At 45.8% G+C, this 18,441-nt stretch overlaps 1 protein-coding gene and 1 long non-coding RNA gene across 3 annotated transcripts in view; one reads left to right on the top strand and one right to left on the bottom strand.

Moving 5' to 3' along the window:
• Positions 1 to 324: 324 nt before the first annotated feature.
• On the bottom strand, positions 325 to 4,520 carry LOC126053079 (uncharacterized). Its single transcript, XR_007510243.1, has 3 exons — positions 2,573 to 4,520; positions 1,785 to 1,915; positions 325 to 638 (listed from the first exon to the last, which is right to left on the bottom strand). It is a non-coding gene; the product is annotated as an uncharacterized LOC126053079 (long non-coding RNA).
• RUNX1 (RUNX family transcription factor 1) overlaps positions 1,521 to 18,441 on the top strand; it is a 175,332-nt gene continuing 158,411 nt past the window's right edge. Inside the window, exons 1-2 of one of the 2 annotated variants that reach the window (XM_049834717.1) lie at positions 1,521 to 1,702; positions 1,891 to 2,004. In XM_049834717.1, the coding sequence (XP_049690674.1) occupies positions 1,950 to 2,004 (55 nt within the window). In that variant the 5' untranslated portion in view covers positions 1,521 to 1,702; positions 1,891 to 1,949. Of the gene's footprint in view, positions 1,703 to 1,890; positions 2,005 to 18,441 lie in introns of those variants that run through there. The other variant, XM_049834715.1, reaches the window with a different exon arrangement.

Here is an 18,441-nt window from a genome sequence, read left to right as displayed (position 1 = left end):
CTAGAACTGACACATCCTTTTGCATTACGAGAAGCTTCTGTTTCAGCAGATTGACTTTTTCTGAGGAAAACATACCACACATGCACACGCAGCTCCCCGCTAACCCTAAAAGGCAGCCAGGATGCTTGGGTGGACTGCATTTGCACTAGAAATGAAGGCAGTGTCAGGAAAAGGCATTCTACTTCCATAGCTGCAGCAAGCAGAAAAAATCCAAACGCATTAAGCACCTGATTTTGTCTGGGGATCCCTGCTCCTCAATGCAGGAGGTGCTTCTGCAGAGCCCCCCAGAAGTCTGGCATCACTCTGTGCAAGCGGTATCTGTGTGCCAGGGGGTTTGACTGCGAGCTCCTCGCGGGAAGAACTGTGTGTTGTTACGTATTTGTGCTCCACCTACCAGTATTTTTGATAATATTGCAAAGGCTTCTTGCTTTTCTTCCAAGGGAGCTCTCTCACGGTGGTAGTCACTCAGAAGGTGCGGGGAAAGGCTCGTTCTGCTTCAGCCCTGCTGTCAGTGCAGTCCTTTCATTGCCACAGGTTTTTTGGCAAAGGTTTCATGGGTTTCAGCATCCTGAACCCCAGGCTGTACAGGTGTGAGCTGTCCTGTGGTTTGCAGCAAGGTGGGAAAGGGCTGCTGCCCACTGCTCAGAAGAGAGGAAAAGGAGACAAAAGTTGGCACAGCAGCAACTTCTCTGTGCTGTAGTAAGTGACTTTTCTCCCCTCTTTTTGCACTGTCACAGCCAGAGCCAGAACTGCCAATTGATTATCAGGTTTAAGACCCTTTTTTTTTTTTTCTTTTTTTTTTTCTTCTTTTGTGGAGGGAGAAGGAAAGGGAAGAATTGCGGACAGGACAGACCTGTTATCACCTCAAGAGATGCTGAGCTAAATCCTGAAGATTTGACTCAGGTTTTCTCTTGTGTAGGGATCCTTCTGATGGAAACAGGAATTGTGCTAAAGAAGGACTACTGGATTTGACTCTATGGAAGTAACTAACAAACCTTTCCAGTGGGCTCAGAGACTAGTGGCCTTCAAGCACTCCTTAGAGGGTACCATCATACAGGTTCAAAATAATGTTGGGGCTTTTTTGTCTCCCCTGACAGGTTCTTTTTCTTTGTTTTTGATTATAAAAAACCCCAAAACTCTTTACAGTGGTCTTTCCTACAGCTGATTCCTAATGTTTTACAGGATGACTTACACATCCTGCCTTAGCAGTGGACTAATACCGGGGCTTGAATTACTATTGAATAAGCAGCAATGAAATCTCTATCAAAATAATCAGTAGTTCCAAAAACCACAAACAACAAAACAAGCGGAGCTGAACTAACTCAGCAAGACCATTTGTAGCATCAGGGATAGTGAGTCATTTTTCTTTTCCCTCCCTCAGCAGCCTCCATCGCTGCCTCGCGCAGCCCCGGGGAGGGCAGGTGGAGTGGGTAGGGCATGACTTCAGAAAGTTAAAAAAAAAAAAAAAGAAAGTCGACATCACTCAGGTCACGTGATGCAAAGGGACCAATGGAGGCAGGTTCTGGAAAGGGGAACAGTTAAATTTGTAATTTTGGTTGTGTGAAACACTTCTTTGGGCCTCATAAACAACCACAGAACCACAAGTTGGGTACAGAGGCAGTCACACAAGAGCGGGTCCGGGATATTGGTCAGCAGGCAGGGCGAATCGTTTTGACTGCAAACCACAGAGTTTCGTAGAGTGGTAAGCATCATCAACCACAACCGATCCGCTATTTTTTTTTTCTTTTTAAGAAACAATTTCAGAGTTCTTTTAGCAAAAGAACCTTATAATCCGCTTTGTGCTGCTCCTGAGACACTGGGCTAAAACTGAGCGTGATGGCTGGGAGGAGGGTGGTAGCAATGACCATTCTTCATTTTTCACTCCCCAAGGTAGAAGAAATCATATATTCCTTCACTGTAAAGAGAGAGTGAGTTTTAAAGAGGAAACAATGGCTTCAAACAGCATATTTGAGTCACTTCCTTCTTACCAGCACTTCTTGAGAGGTAAGTGCCATTCAGACTTTCTAAATATACTTTTTACTTTCCCATACTTAAGAAAATGCATGTTTGGAGAGTATCTGGGGACATTCTTGTAGTACATGCTTTTTCCCACTTCGGTTTTCTTTGAGGCGCTCTCATCGAAGCTAATATCTGAGCTTGCAGGAATACCATCTCATTACTTATCAGTCCGTTAAAGAGATTATAACAAGGACTCATTTAAGCTGTTCAAACAGTCATTGCATGCTTGTGAATTTTCTCTTCATAAATCAAAGTGTGCTAGAATAACTCACATGAATTACTGCAGATACAATAGCAGTGGCACAAGCCCCTTTTGATTCTTTCGGGCAGAATTATGACTTTTTGAGCCACTGCCACAAACAAATGACAGCCAACAGCATACAACACATGTTACAGGCTGAAGCACGGGGAGTGAGCAGCAAGCTAGTGCGTACAGCCAGCAGAGCGTGATGCTGTCTCACTTATGCTAGACCGTCAGCCTGGGTAAAGGCACGTTCACCGGGGAGAAGTCCGAAAAAGCTTAGAAACCTGCTTAAAGTTAGCTGCAACTCACGTGGCTCAGGAAAAGAAGCGGTGTGGATAAACTCAGAGTTTCTGTTGATGCCATGTAGGTCTCGGATGACTGTGAACTATCAGCTGCAGCCACCACCCTTAGAGAAATGAAGCAGTCCTGTAAGGGCTGGGGGGGTTAGAGGGGGTGGAATTGAAGGGCTTCACCCAGCAATCTGTCTTTTTTCACCAGTGACCAAGCGTGCTCAGAGGCTCCTTCTAACATTCTCACAACCCCCTGTGGAGCTAATGGTTTAGTCATGGGTTATTCATACGAGTAAGCCAGGGGCTGGCACGAGAAACTTGTCTGCTTCCTCATAACTACCTTCCTAAATAGCTCATGCTACAGCTGAACTTTTCCCCTTTCCACCCAAGCCCTCTGACCGCTCAAGCCCTTTTTGCAGCAGGGTTGCGCCCGTGCGGATGACAAGGCGCACAAAGCCTGTCGCCGACCACTCGTCAAGCTTGGCTGGGGTGCTGCCGGAGAGCAGCCCTTCATAGCTCTTTATAGTTACGGACTACAGTTTCCCGGCCTCGCTGGCAGTGTCGGTGTGAGTCATGAGTTATTCGTATTAATAAGCGGGCTGGGGAATGCGGAAGGCTCGTCCCAGCTGCTGTGTCACAACAAGCAGCAGCTCCGCCGGCACCCTGCCGCTCCTGCGGCTCAGCGCTCCCCGAGTGGGACGCGGGCGGAGGGCAGCCTGCTGAAATGCCAGCCTGCTCTCCTGCCTTGCTTCGGGTCTTTTATTTTTCCCCACCCGTGTCAAAAGTTTTTCTACGTCTGTCTTTCCTGGCACCAGAGGAGAGCCGAATCGCAGCAAGCTGCGTGAGTCACTCGGCCTCGCGGCACCTTCTCGCCTGGGCAGGGGAGATGCTGAAGCGTGAGCAAGAAGTGGCTAACTGCTCTGCAGCGCTCGCAGCTGATATTTTCTCAGCACCCCTACCAAGCAAAGGAAGCAATACTGCTAGAATAACAAGAAGGATCTTCCTGCATTTCGTCAGCCTTTTTTTTTTCTTTCTTTTTTTTTTTTTTTATCTCACCCAACTGTTTACTGTTTAATCTGTAGCACAGGAAGACTTATTGAGGAAATTTTGTGCTTCTGATAAAATAACAGAGTGAACCTCACAGGGCAGTGCTTGCAGCCAGTGTCAGAGCACAGCCAGTCCATGGGATGGGATGGGGATGGCAGAGGCCATGGTGCAGGCAGGACCCCAGAGAGCCTGAGAGCAGTTGGTTGGAGACGAAGAAAAGGAAGAGTTTCATTAAAGCTGGTTAATCCAGCAAGTGATTTAGCTCAACACTCCAGAATGGGTTTTATTATCCTCCTTATTACTGTTCTCATTATTCTAGTTAATGTTACTATCATACCAGTATTTTGTGTTTCTTCGCGTACTGGGCTAGAAGTCTTGCTAGGCTAGAAGTCACGCTAGAGACCTTATGATATTCATCCAGTTTGGGCAATCCAGGTACAGATCCTGGTACGGATCCTGCAAACGCAAGGTCAAACTCCTGCTGTACAGTGCTAGAAAAGCTTGGGCAACAGCACTTCAGTTGAGTTATAAAGCAAACGTTTAAAAAATTGCGAAAGAATATTGTGTTTGAATGTGGAAGCCTGTGACGGTTTTCCAGCAGTTCCCTTTTTGTTCCTTTCTTTACTGAAATGAACTTCGCACAGTTTCAAAATCCTGGTCGCAACAAAAGTAACGCTTGGGCCTCAGAGCAAGAAAAATAATCATCCCTAGGGTCAGTTGTTCTCACCCATATTTCTCAATAGTGTTTACATAGACCAGTCATTCGAAATGTCCAAAACCGTCTCTTTTCCTTTTTTCCCGCCAAAATTTATTGCACTTTCTCTCTTAACTGAAATCGTGAGGTAAAGGGAAAAATAACAAGTTGTTTTCTGCCATGGATTTCACTTTATCAGTCCATGCAGTTCTCTGAGAAGGAAATCCATAACTCTTTTTTAGCCTGATACTATGTGAAAATTGGGAAAAAAGAGGGGAGTGGGGAAGCAGAACCATTGTTCCAGCCCCTGCAAGCAGTGACAGACATAGAAAGCCTGACATATTAATTGAATGTGGTACACCACAAAGGATATGGCCCTTTTTCTATCACACCACACCAGGTCCTCGCTTCTGCCACTAGGTAAAGAAATGAGGATTATACTGAAACCTCCAGTGGTGTGCTCTGCATGCTGAACACATTCAAATGTTTACCGGCTCTGCTTTTAATGATGGCCTCATTTTCCTAATGGCGTCTTTCATTTTTATGATCTGGGCTTGGTGTTAGGAGTACAGGGTAGGAGCATTTCTAAGTGCCTTGCTGCAGTGCAACCCGCAGAAAAACATCGTTCCATCTCTTCCTCAGGTCTAGGACTGCATCAGCAAGGCTGCAGTTTAAACTTTTATTCTAGCAAGATTCATAGTATAAGGATGGATTTGCTGGTTATAGTGAGGGCTCGACACAGGTTCATGTGTATTGGCCAGGTCAACACAATGATACCTTTTGGGCAGGGGGACCAAAATGAGACCTGTTGGAGAGTCTTGTATTAAAGAATGCACATATAGTTTTTAAAGGGTGCCTAGATAATTACATAATAACACCCGACCCCACAACTTCTTTTAACTTCTTAAGGGTGTTAGACTGTCCTGTAAGGTTTCCTAATAATTTTGCCTACAAAGGAAGACAGAATAACTAATCTTTTTGCAGGGTTTTTATGGAGCTCTAAATAGCATGAAGCATAATATTTTCCAGGAGGGTACTTTTTCCTCATTTTCCCTTTTGCTGCAAGGTCTAATTATTTCAATATACAAAGAAGGTTAATCCTGGTTTTGCCTTTGTTGTTTTTTTAATTAATTAATCAAGGCAACGAAGACTCATGGTGCAACATTTTGTTGGTTTCTTATCAAATGGAAATGAACTCCAGCAGAGCACTTTTACAACATGGAAAAATACACTGTGCATACTTTCTTCTTAGTTCTAATGTGCCGACTAGTGCCCAGCCATTGTGGGTTTCTTCCTTTGCAAATGCTAAATAAAACTGTAGCAAGAAGCTCTCGCTTCACCTGCTCTGAAGGTCTTCCCTGCCTGGACCTATGGACACCTATACTTAAGCATACTGCTTCTCATTGAATGTTAGTGACTCTGGCTTGCCTTGTGATGGGATTTAAGTTAGTAGACTCCTAAAGTCCGTGGTGCTGTATGGGAGCAGAGGGGTGAAGTGATCGGAGGCTCACTGTTATCGAAGTCTACATCTGCAGTCTCCCACTCTCAGCCTATGAGGCCTCCCTAGGAGTCATTGTTTGTCTGCAGAGGGTGCTGCGTGAGGAGCAGGGTAGCAAGCTGATAATGATTTCAGCCCTCTAGAACTGGTGACATTAAAAGAAGTGATCATATACCAGAAGTAACTCTGCCAAAACCAAGTTTCTCTGGGAGATGCACGGTACCCAACACTGCCATGTATTTTCATTCACTTGCCCAGTAGAAGAAACCTCTCTTCTCACAGTAGCGTAAACTATGCTGTCACTGCATAGGGGAGAGAACATTTTCCAGCACTTTTGCAGACTGCCTGAACAAAGAGTTAATTTGTGTCAGCATTATAAAATACTAACTTCATCTTGTGAATAGGAAATTGAACTAAAGCCCATAAAAACCTTGGCTTACTAGAAGAAAAAAACTTGCACAATGTCTGATTTACACAGCCTTCTCTCTGTTTGAGCCTTTTCTTCATTTAGAAACCTTGAGAAACATTGCGAGACCTGAACACAGGAATTCTTGTGAAGCAAGAAATATCTGACAGAGATAAATACAGTGCTTTGGTAAGATCAAGAGATGTTATCCTAGGCTAAATATTAGACTGAGTGTTTAACCAGCCACACTCAGCATAGTGATGGGTTGTGATGACAGTCTTAGCAAGGATTTAGGGTTATGGCTGCCTTGCAGATCCCCCAGATTGGCTTGCCCTTTATCATGTGGCCATTAATAAGAGATTGTTGGATGATGGCAGCTCTGCCTTGGACTGTGTTTTGCCACGAGAGCCAAACTGCAGCTCTGAGGCAGCTCTCTGGTGGGAAATAAAAGTATCTTCCCCACACTGCCGGTGTATGCAATACGAACAGAAAATAAACTGCTTTTTTTTCATGACTAGAAGATAATCATGGGTTAGTTTGACTGCTAAGGCATAACCCTAAAAGAACAGTCTGCTTATCTCTAAATGCATGTGAAGGCCAGTGATATTGGCAAGTTTATGAAAGTAATTTATGAACTCCTGAAGAATTTTACTTCAGAATATAGAATGAGTAACTGCATCATCCTGTTATTCGAGTGGGGAGAGCCTATACCTAGACCAAAGAAATCACTGTTCTTGGATTTAGAAATAGACATACTTGCTTTTAAAAGCTACGCAGAAGCATTTCTAAGGAAACAGCAATGGCATTTCTCTGTAAAACTATGAGGTGGTTCCGCCAACAGAAGAAGCTCATCCAACTTTGACACCCTGCCACATCCAGAGGGGATGTGCTGGGTCCCAGCAGTCTCTGCTGCACCTCCGAAGCGGTGCCCGGAGGGCCGGGCAGGGTTGTTAGCCCCTCGTGCTGTTGTGGAGAGCAAGGGTGAAATGCAGGGTGGGCTCAGGAGCTAAGGGGGAATGCCACTGGTGGGAAAACGTCAGGGTGGGCTAGCGCTCTGCAGAAACTGCCGGCTGCCGTGCCTCACTAAGTGATAATTTGAGGTTGATCACCCTTGCGACAAGACAGGGAAACCTGTCTTCCTCCTGCACGTGTGGTGCAAGGGTTTGCTCGTAGGAGGCTGCCACAGAGTACCTGGCTGGCCCTGGTAGCTCAGCGGAGGAGGAGGGCTGCGCCACGCAGCTGTGACAACCTCCATCAGAGGCTTGGGCTGCTTGTGTCGGAATGCGTGGGTGCCTCATGGGCTGCTGGGTGAGGCCAGCAGGACGGATCCAGCAACCCCGGCAGGACGGCAAGGGAGAAGTAGCTCTGGCTCTGGGTAAGAGAATGGATTGAGGCTGGCTGGAGGGGGACAACCCCCTCTTTAAATCCAAATCCCGCCTGGCATCTCTGTCTTCCTTGTGCCAGCTCAGGCCTCCCGGACGCAGGGTGTGAGTTTAAATGGGGGCGGGCGGCGTTTTGGCTGGGGTGGCTGCCATGAGCATCAGGCTGCACACAGAGATGGAGCACTCCGGCGGGCAGTGGGGGAGCTCAGGACAGGCCACGCAACCCCTTCACTGCAGAGGCATGAGCGTGACAGGTTTTCTGTGTTCCTGCAGATTGCAGTGTGCAAGGATGTGTTTGCTCAGATTTTTTTCAATTTTTATTTATTTACTTGGGGTTCCTGTTTGTTTTTTTATTAAAACAGCTCTGATGATAGTTAGCTCACCCACTCACTCCTATTCCTTTCTCTGTGCTTAGTCAACAGGGCAAGGTATGGTGGAAATTTTTCTAAACAGTGGGTGATTACAGCCTAGAACTGATTGCCATAAAATACCTTTGAAACCAAGAGTTTAGCAGGATTCTTAAAACAGCTGGGTCTGTATATACATAACAGTTTCTTAGTATGTACCAGCCAGGTAAAGAAAAAAGAAGCTTTGGAAGGGTTAAGTTCTCCCTTCATCTCTCACTGCCTTATTTCAGAGCACAAGCTGATCTCTGTTAAAGCTTGGAAAGAAAGCTTCCCATATAAGCAGGTCTGTCATCTGCAGAATGAATTGTGGCTTCCTCCATGACATCTGGTACTGGCCATGGAGAGAGACAGGCCACTGGCTAGGTGAATCACTGGTCTGAGAGAAGGACAAGAAAACATTACACTACCTCATCACCTCTTCTGTCATCTTAAGAGAATGGATAATATTTGTATAGACTTGAGTCAGCTTCCCAAACAGTCAATGAGTAGTAAGGATATCTCCTCTCTGCAGTCTATTAATGAACTGTACAGGGTAACAACAGTGGTGGTGTTTGGAGCAGTAGAGCACCTACAAAGGTCTACAGTATGTTCGTAAGTCCATGCATACACCAGCATATCCACAGTGATACTGAATGCAAGACACATCATTCTTTCTGCCAGTGGAAAGGAGACTAGAAATTACATATACAGATTCCCAATGTAATCAATTTTCAGAAGAAATGCCTTTCCTTCCACTTATGTCCTAGCAAAGTAAGGCCTGGGCTTACGACCAAGATACATTTTAGTACAAAACATCAAATTCTTTATAAAGATGTATTCAGACAATTGAAATAGGAAAAAAAAGGGCATAGAACTGACTGCAAAAGCAGGGAAGTAGAGAGTGACGGTAGCTGCTACCTGGTAGATTTTCCAATTCATCCTTAATACTATCCGCAGGGCTCACCACTTCTGCTTGCAAGTGAAACTCTGTGAAATTGGGTAGTTTCACTGCACGAAGATCTGTGAGAACATTTTCCCTGGCTTTGATCTGGGTTTTTTTTTTCAGCCTGTGCTTTTTGTTTTGAGTTTCTGATTCCAGTGAACCCAAAAGCAGTCCGAGTCAGGGGCTTGGGGCTTTTTGTTTTGCCTTCTGAGTATTTTGTCTTGCAGTGTTTTTTCTGTTGTCTGGTTTCACGCTGAAGCTGTGATTTTGAGATGTGCTCAGAAACTGCCCTTAGGTAGGGTTTTGACTGTAAGTTGAAAGGCTTACCTCTCTTACAAATCTTTCCATGAATGCGATGTGAGGAAACTTGAAACCTGTCAAGTTTTATGTGATTTGCTATAAGCATTTCACTCGGCTGTACTTAGGGCAAGCCCTGTGATCCTTGTCAAATCAGCAACCTCAGAAGGCATTGACCCAGCCCTTCAAGTGCCTTTCTCTCATCTTTAAAAGAAAAGGATGACCGTTTGCAAAATACCTTGCATGTTCAGGGCGAAGCAGCACAGCGCGGGGCTGAGCATTTGTTTCCTTTGTGACAAATGTCTGCACCTTCTCAGCCCCGGCACCACCTGCATCTCTCATAAGTCCATTTTCTAGCCCGTTTTATGGCATACACCTGCGCCGAGCTGGCCAGATGCCTGCCTCAGAGGTATTGAGGCATTTACAGAAGCCTTGAACAAGCACCAAAGGCTGCCTAAGCATTGCTAAAGCACCCTGCAGTTGCCTGCTTTGGCAAAGGCAAGCGCTGAGAGCGTGCTGAGCGGGGGCTGAGAGTGGGGCGTCACAGCCTCTGTAGTGGGCAGACCAGGCTCCTTACCTGTCAGTGTTCAGGTCTCTATTTATATTTGCTGTAGTATCAAAGGGTAGTGGAAGGCAAGCTGGCACAGCAAAATGAAGGCTTTCATCTGTCTAGCAAGGATAATGTAGACAGATGCAATCGCATGGGTGTAAGTCACTGCCAGCCAACCCCTGGAAGACGTCGGTACACATCGTGGTGGTGAGCGGGGGCAGGAGATGTACCTCTGGGTTTTCACTACTGTTATTATACGGGCTGGGTAGATTTAAGCTAGCACTGCTTTATTCTCGCATGCCTGCAGGCAGGCTTCCCCTTTCCTCTGTAGACATGACCAGGAGCAGAAAGCATGACCCAGAGCCAATCCTTAGGATAATATCCTAGCTCCACCCAGACAGGGACAAAATGGCCATCAACTGCAGTGGGGCTGGGTCTGTCCTTTAAGAGCAAGGAAACCTGCAAGAAAAACATGAAGGTGTGAGTAAGACAGGAGATGAACTCTGAATGCCAGCATTGACACAGGGGCTGAAAGAAACATAGCATTAAGGTGCAAGTGTAATTCATGTAATGCCAAGTATCAGAACTATGGTTAAGAATCGAAGTTTTTGTCTTTTACCTAGGAAATATTGGCATGGAACAATTATTTATGGCATATTATGCACAGTTGTAGAAGGAGCTTTGAGTTGGCTGGGATTTTTTCTCTGGTTGGTAGTTGTTGATTTGTACTTAGCTTATACATCAAGGCTGTACACCTCACCCAGTGGACAGGTGAGGTGTATTTCCTCACTAAGCAGTGAGGAGAGACTCTGAAAGAAGCACTCTTTAGCATGTGCCATCTCCTGGTCTTACATAGAAGGACAGAGAGGGACAGGACTTCCGTGAGCGCAATCGCAGCTCTGGAAAGCAACCTTAAAAGCACTTCCCAAGTAAGAGGCAATAAGGAGGAGGCCTCACCTGAGCGGTCAGTCTCCACGCGGCAAGGCTGCCATGGCTGCTAAGCATCTGTCCATGTTGCACATCATCCAGAGCAGGCTACTGATATGAGACTACATGCTACGCCCAGTTCATAGGAAGTGCAATTTACTTTACAATACAGTTACTAGATAATATCAGACTTCTGTAAAATGCTTCTGTTTTTCAGGACGTATATGTAAATGAGCTTTGTGTTTTGCATAGGTTGGGTGTAACAGAATTCATATCTGGAAGATACATTCAAGTTAACACTTTGTTAACCCCATTTGCACAGGGGTCGGCGAATCGGTTACTGCAATATAGGGTGGTTTAATTGCTCCCATATACATTGTCCAAACACTTTGCAAAGAAATTCAGTACCACTTTGCCATCGCATCTCTGCGGACTCCACAGGCAGGGAGCTGTGGAGGTTACTGCATGCAGGGTCCTAAGTAGACCTACATCCACTGAGCATGCTTCTACACCAACCTGATTCCTGTTCTACTGCCACCATTTCATGTGAACCCAAGTTGGGGGGGACAGATAGCATGTGGAAAGCATTCTGCTTATGACTCCAACTAGAGAGATGGAGTGAGCCTGGAGATTCATCAGGTAGGTTGCCCTCTTGCTAAAGAAAGGACAGCACAGAGAGCCGCCGTGTGGTTTGCCACACACGTGCTTTCTAAGGACCTCCACTACTGCAACCTGGAGAGATGGCCACCTCTGAAAGGAAAAAAGACACATTAGTCTCTGCACCAATTCTCTCTTTAGCTTCTGCACCACACCTGTAAAAAGTGATAATGTATGGTGCTAAACACCCACACATTTTTTACACTAAGCATAAAGTAACTTGCATATTGAAACCAAGATTCAGGTCTAATGTACAAACGGGAACTTGTTCTGGCTGTACCTCACTGCATTGGGGAAAATTATTTGCTTTTCTAAATGAAACAGGGTGTTTCAAGTACAGTATGTTGGGCTATTGTGGAAACTAAAGAATGTGAATGGCTTGCCTAGGTAAAAAGAAGAAGTGATAAGATAAACCTCCTGAGTTCAAAAGTGGTGAACCACTTAAATTTTAGTGTAACAATTGGAACTTTTATTGTTGTGGGTTGGTTTGGGGTTTTTTTTCCTAGTAGTGATTGAAATGCAAAGAGCAATTTTTTTTACAGTTTCATACACAGTCCAAACAACTTTGAATACTACTTTTGAGGAGTGATATTATTTTGTACTGATGTTTTTAGGTGCATCTGTTTTACACTATGCAGCAGAAAAGCTACATTAGCCCCAGTTTCTTTCCTTTGCTGTGTATGAACACTTTTGTACCTCTATAAGTCCATTCCCATTTGGGAGAGGGCTCTGCTGTAACTAGACATGTACCAACATGAAGAGGGATTTACAGCTCCCCTGTGGGGTGAAGTTATGTCATTAAACAGATGTGTATATGAGGAAAGATGATTTAGGTTCACATTTTACTGGGGCAGTTAAAGCAGCCCAGTATTTTGTGTACATGGCACCTGATCCAAGAGCCAATGAAACCAGTGGAAAGACCTGGCTGACACCCTTGGGCATTGGATGAGACCTGCGATGGCTGTTCTCCTCCAGATAAAGGTCTTAACAACCTGAAGTCACATCACTGATGGCCTGGGTCAGCAGTCCCTTTTCTCACAGCTGTCCTTACACCCTCGCACATGTGAAATACAGAGGGGTGAGGCTGGCTCCCCTTCTGTGCCACAACCTGCTTTTTCTTTTGGAGTGGTGTCCTGGCACTTTCTGCCCTTTTCCCCATGCTCACAAGAGCTGCTGAGTAAAAAATGGCACGGTTCAAGTTAGAGATCACATTTCCAGCCGCCTGCTGAGGGTCCGGCTCCTTTTTACAGGCTCATTAGGGCAGCCCCCTCCTGCTCCTTCCCTCCCTCTAACAGCTCCATGCTTCGGGCACGTCCCCAGCACGCATGGAGAAGGGCACAAAGCAGCTCCATAGGCCCGCGTCCTCCAGGTTTCGGTGTGTTGCTGCTTTGACTAAACCGCACCAGTTGGAGATCAAAAGCTCTATTTAAACAGAAGCGGTTGGAGGTTTTTCAGGCTGTCTCATCTCCCCTTTCAGCCTTCAGAAAAGCCCGCTCTAGCCAGAGGGATTAGGAAATACAACAGACCCCCGCTGCTTCCGAGGGGATTAGATGGTGTCGTACAAGCTCAGGGCAGTGGCTGGACCAAGAGAATGCCCTTGGTCTGCCTGCTGCTTTTGTGAAGTCCTGCAAAGGGCATGAGGGAGCCAGGGCTGTCCCTGCTCCCCACCCAGGGTCAGGGCATCCTGCCTCAGGGCTGGGAGATGGCTTCCCCTTCGGGCACCTCCACCCGCCCTCTGCTATGGTCAGAAGTAAGAGCAAAACCTCACGTTTTGCTCCACAGTACCTATGGGTAAATAGGAGCTCCTTCACGGCAGCGGCGGGGTTTGGCTTCACAACCCTGGATCAGCTAAAGTAAGTAGAGGGAGGAGAAAGGGCCTTTCTTGGTAAACAGTTTTTCAACACAGTTTTCATCTTCAGCTTATGAATTATTCTCTCACTGTCAGACATGCTCTCATTTATTCTTTGCTAATTTCTTCAGCAAATACTGCTCAGTCTCCAGTTTGTTCACAAACAAATCCTGGTATACCTGGCAGTCCCCGCAGGAGAGACTTCCCTGCATGAGTCGTGCAGCTGCTGACCGAGCGGCACGCACAGCTCATCAAGGCAACACGAGGTGCTGGCTTGGTAGGTTTTCTCCCATGTACATGACTTAGGCAAGTAACTGAGCATTACTGCCCAGAACTGTAGTCTCCTCTGAAGGTTCAAGCTGATACAACTTGTTCACACAGCCATCTTGGTAATAAAAGCATCCAAAACATGATTTAACAGAAATTTCTTGTCAGATTCCAACTTGTCTTCAAGGAAAATCTTTTCACTGTTCCTCATATTCCTTTCTGTCTGGAGTACCTCACTTGTTACATCTCAGCCCCCTTTCTTGGAAGATCTTGTTGGAATTCTTTTTTTTTTCCTGCAGGAAATACAAGCAACATTAAGGCATCCCTTATTTTAAACTGCAGTTCAAAGAGCGATTGAAATCAGAATTAGAAAAATAACCCATATAAAAACATTAGCTGTCCTATTTTAGGAGATAATTAGCTGTAGCAAAGTTTCCCTCACTTATTTTTCCTTGGTGAGAAAACAAACTACCTTGTCATTGAGGTTTTTATAAAATGCTGCTGTTTGCAACATTTGCCGCGAACAAATTAACCCAAACATTTCTAGTGTATGACTTACATTGCTAATTTTGCTGCTAGTATTCATTTCTGCATTTGGAGACCAAAATGCCTTCAGTTATCACACACTGAAAGGGAAAAAAAAATGTGCATCATATATTTGACTGCTAAGGAATATCCATACCAAGCATTTCTTTCTAGAATAAAGTGTAGAAGGGAGGGTGAGAGAGTCAGGAAGAGAGCAAGAAGGGAAAGAAGTATTTTATTGTGTGGCAGAAGTAGCATGCCTGATTTAGCCCTTGTAATAGCAAAGGTACTTTTCCTCAGCAAACCTCTGGGACGTACTACTATTTCCATCGGGTACTGCATTTTCCAGCTTGAATAGGGCATACTCCCAACCAATTGTAGCTGACACGATTTCGGGGAATTGGTGGGTGATGGAGACACCAGCCCCAGCTGCTGACATTTAAGACACAGATGCTTGGAGCTGCCTCGCCAGCCAGAGCTTGAGTAATGCAATATAGGCAACTCCCACAGGTTGTGCTCTGAGAATAATCCACTGGCATTTGTTTGGGTTTTTTTAGAAGCTTGGTGTTTGAACTAAGTCCCCTGTTGCTCATAATGTCATCCTATGGGCTTACTAAATTATCGACCTTTTCTTCACTGGTATTTTCCCACTTTGGTTAGAATTAAATGGATACAGGTGGCCAAAAGAACCATGCTTCTGTACCTAGCACCTGGTACCGGCCCGCTTTGATCATTCAGCCTCTTCCCTTTCTAGTTGATACAGAAAGTCAGAAAGAGATGGAAGGACTGGCTCCTTGTGGTGCTGGTATGCAATCCTACTCTTTAATTTCTAAGCTTGTAGATAGTCGTGAGACAACATGTTGTGTATTTGGTTCTTTCTATGTGAGTGGTGAATGCACCTAAGAGGTTTCTCATTTTGTTTCCAAAATCTCAAGTGTGGTAGACTGTGCATAGGGTGCTATAGGATCAACAAGTGTGTGTTTCTGTGGGTTCTTGCTTTCTTTTTTCCAGCCTCTCCTAGAAACTTTCTGCACGAGACTTAGCCTGTTAGTTTAATTTTGGTAATGCAATGAAATCAATGCAAAGCTCGAAGGTGGTGTTTGCTGGGTGTGGGAGGGAGAACAGAGGTAGGAAAAAGAGAACTATTTCTAGACTAGTTTCTTAGCCTCTTACATTTTCATGTTTAGCATACACTAATAAATGTGAAACTTGGTAGGCAGCTTGTGTCAGAGTTCTGGTGCAAGTTATGATGTGGTAGATAAAAAGTGATGAGGGTATTAAGCTAAAGGGTTCGTTCAAGTACTAAAGATTATACCTGCAGGATTTTTTTTCTTCTTTATTCCTACTATAGCATTACCTTTCAGTGTGCCTTACAACAAATAAATAGTACTAATCATGCTGTCTTGCATTCTGCAGGGGATATCAGCACAGCACGGGGTACATCCTCCACCAAACCAGAAGCCCTTTGCAGCATTATTAATTACTTTCTTTGTGAGACTTAGTGCTGGACCTCTGTGTTACTATGCCTTAGCCTCATGCAACTTTAGGTTGCTAACATGAGGCTTTCTTAGTGTTGTTATTTGGAACATAGTTGGAACTGGAGCACAGCAAGACCTGTCTCAAGCCACAGTGGGTGCTGATGATGTGATCAGTGACATCATAAATGTTCTAGTTGTGTTTTTTAAGAGTTGTTGGGGAAGCACTTAGGATAGGGATGACTTGAGATCTGCACCAAACACTATGCGTAATTATGCTGTGTATATTAACTCTATTAAATCCAAATGCTCTCATCATGTTGTTAATGTGGGCCTTCCCCACGACCAGTGTAACGTGGTAAAAAGCTCTCATGCTGCTGGGGCTGTGGGAAACTTCTCATGAGAATTTGTCGTGTTCTTTTCTGGATAAGCCTTGCTTCACTGGGAAATTTCAAAAAGCTAATTTGGGTTATTTGATTGAAAGCGTGCAAAACCACTAAAAATCTTCTCCATGGAAATGTTGGGCTTATGGTAAAATTTCAGATGGAAGCAGCCTGTGTTCTGAATTCAAGGCAAGTCTAGTTTGCTGCATTTAAAAAGCCAAGACATGCTGTCCTAGGCAGAACTAGCAAAGGCTGATTTCCTACAGACATGGGTCTTGTGGCTGCAGCTCTAACATCCGATAAGGCTGTAATCTGATTGAAGGTTTTTCTCTTCTTGAGGAATCTTTAAAATCTCTGTTGGGCGCCCTTCAGCTGGGAGAACTGACAGAGCCTCTCTGCTACTGCCATGTTTCATGAAAGCCATAGGCACTTAAGATCACTTCTGCTCTATCAAGTTTAGTTAAAGTTGGCCCACAAACCAGAAAAGCTAGGGGAAGTACAGAGAGAATGGGAGCAATCACATAAGCACTGCCTCCACAGAAAAGCAGGCTGATAAAGGAGCTTTGCAGTTTTGTTTGGTGTGCACTGGACCAAAGTGATACACAAAGATAGTCAAATACATTCAGAAGGTGCTTAGACTACTCTGGGAATAGGATGTTCCTCATCTTCATGGATAAAGAACCGGGAAAGAGTAGTCATATCAGAAGTCTGTGGGAGAGAGAAGTAGAAACAGAACCTCATTTTTTTTGACTTACAGTTCTGAGCCCAACTATCTACAAAATTATCTCTTGTTTACTTTGAATTTCAAATCCGATGAAGTTGATGTTTTCATCAGAAAGTTACCTTAGCATTACACTCATTATTTCAGGGCCTGACTACTGTACATCTCCAGCTGCAACTGGGCAATCCAGTTCAAATAGCAAACATAAAGAAAATCCAGGAAAAAAAAGGTTTCCAATTACTTTTGAGCAGCAGGTGAACTTGAAAATATTATGAGTTGTTTGTGGACAATATGGGAACGGGAAAAGAAATAAGACTAGCTGACAAATTATATGCAATACAAGACTCATTTAGCTCATTAGAATTTCAGATCCAGGAGGACTGGTGCATTAGGGTTTTCTCCAGCCTGGCTTAGCACCATCTTGGCAGTAGGTGATGCTTTGCACCTTCCTGTGCCAGCAGAGTAGGGGGACAGCCATGGGCAGGGAGAGCACAAGCAGGGCGCAGTTCAGTCCTACCAAACATCACTGCTTGGAGACTCCCTAAAAACCTCCCAAGGTCCAGCGAAGCTGGAGGTTGGTGTTGTGGGACAGGGAACTGTGAGAAGAAACTATGCATCCGTTTAGAGGTGTTTCTCCTTTTTTTTTTCTCCAGAAAATATTTCAAAAGGAAAGCTTCGTTTTTCTGAAAATGTCATTCTAGAGCTGTATTTTTTTTCTGCTTTCTGTAGTGTTGACTTGCCACAGCACTGGGCAGTGCCAGAAAGCTTGCAGGTTAGAGAGCCCTGCTGCAGCTCTGCCGCAAAGCCTGAGCTGCCATTGGCACGGGCTCCATCTCTGCTGACAGAGGCTAACCTTCGGCCAGGCAATTATCAGACCAGGGGCAGAGCGTGTTATGCTTTTTCCGTATCTAACTTCTGAGTAGAAACCCAGGCTGGTACCTCGCTTGTTTGCAGAGACAACAGGCTTCTCCATAGGATAGCCCAAGCGACCTTGAAAAACAGAATGTGCTTCTTGAGGAGCCTGAGCAGCAAAGCTTGGTGCAGGGTTTTTTCCAACACTGCGGTGAAAATGGGCAGTAGGAGCTGCCCAGCAAGGCTGTCAGGAGCCCTGGCTCTGCCACAGGCTCTGGTGCTGCTGGCTGTGAGGGCAGCCGCTCCTTTGCCTCCCCTGGCAGCATCTCCGTTCATCCAGTCCTGCCTTGTGCTTTTGCTCCAGCCCGTGCAGGGGGACGGCACAGCAAAGAAATCGTGCTAGCCACATCCCTGCGCCCATCACGCCACGGGATGTCAGTGGTGGCTGCATGGGCCCGCGGGGAGGCAAGCAGCTTGGATGTGCCCTCCGTGCCTAAAAGTAGCACAAGCACTTCCTTAATAACTGCTTTTGGGGTGGAATAATAACAAAGCGAGCAAGGTGGAAGCTCAGCCTTTCCTCTCCGACGGGGCCAAGCCCGTACCGCACGCTTCTTGTTTTGCTCGTCCGCGGAGGGCTGCAGGAAGGAGATAGGCCTGTCCCCGCGGCGGCAGCCTGCCCGGGGTGCACCTGAAGCTGCCCTCCCCGGGGGAGAGGGCCCGGCGGCTCCGGGGCGGCCAGAAGGACGCACACACCGCCCCGCGCCCCCAACTTGCGGGGAGGCTGTCAGCCCAAGCGGAGGCATCCTGTTTGTTGAAAAACAAGTGGCAGTTGAAGAAGGGTTGCGAGAGCGAGCAAACCGCAGGCCCTGCGCGGGCCTGATAACAGCCCTGCGCCGCTTTTGCAGCAGTTCCGTCCCTGCCGAGCGCCGGCGGGGGGGACGGCACGAGCCTCGCCGGCGCTTTCCTGTTTCGCGCTTTTTCCCGCTGCCGTTTCTTGCTGTCGAGTTCTGCCGCATTTCTTCAGTTACT

Source organism: Accipiter gentilis, chromosome 32, assembly GCF_929443795.1.
Source record: "Accipiter gentilis chromosome 32, bAccGen1.1, whole genome shotgun sequence".
Classification (NCBI taxonomy): Eukaryota; Metazoa; Chordata; class Aves; order Accipitriformes; family Accipitridae; genus Astur; species Astur gentilis.
Note: the sequence above shows the minus strand (reverse complement) of the source record. Positions and strands in the feature narration are given on the sequence as shown.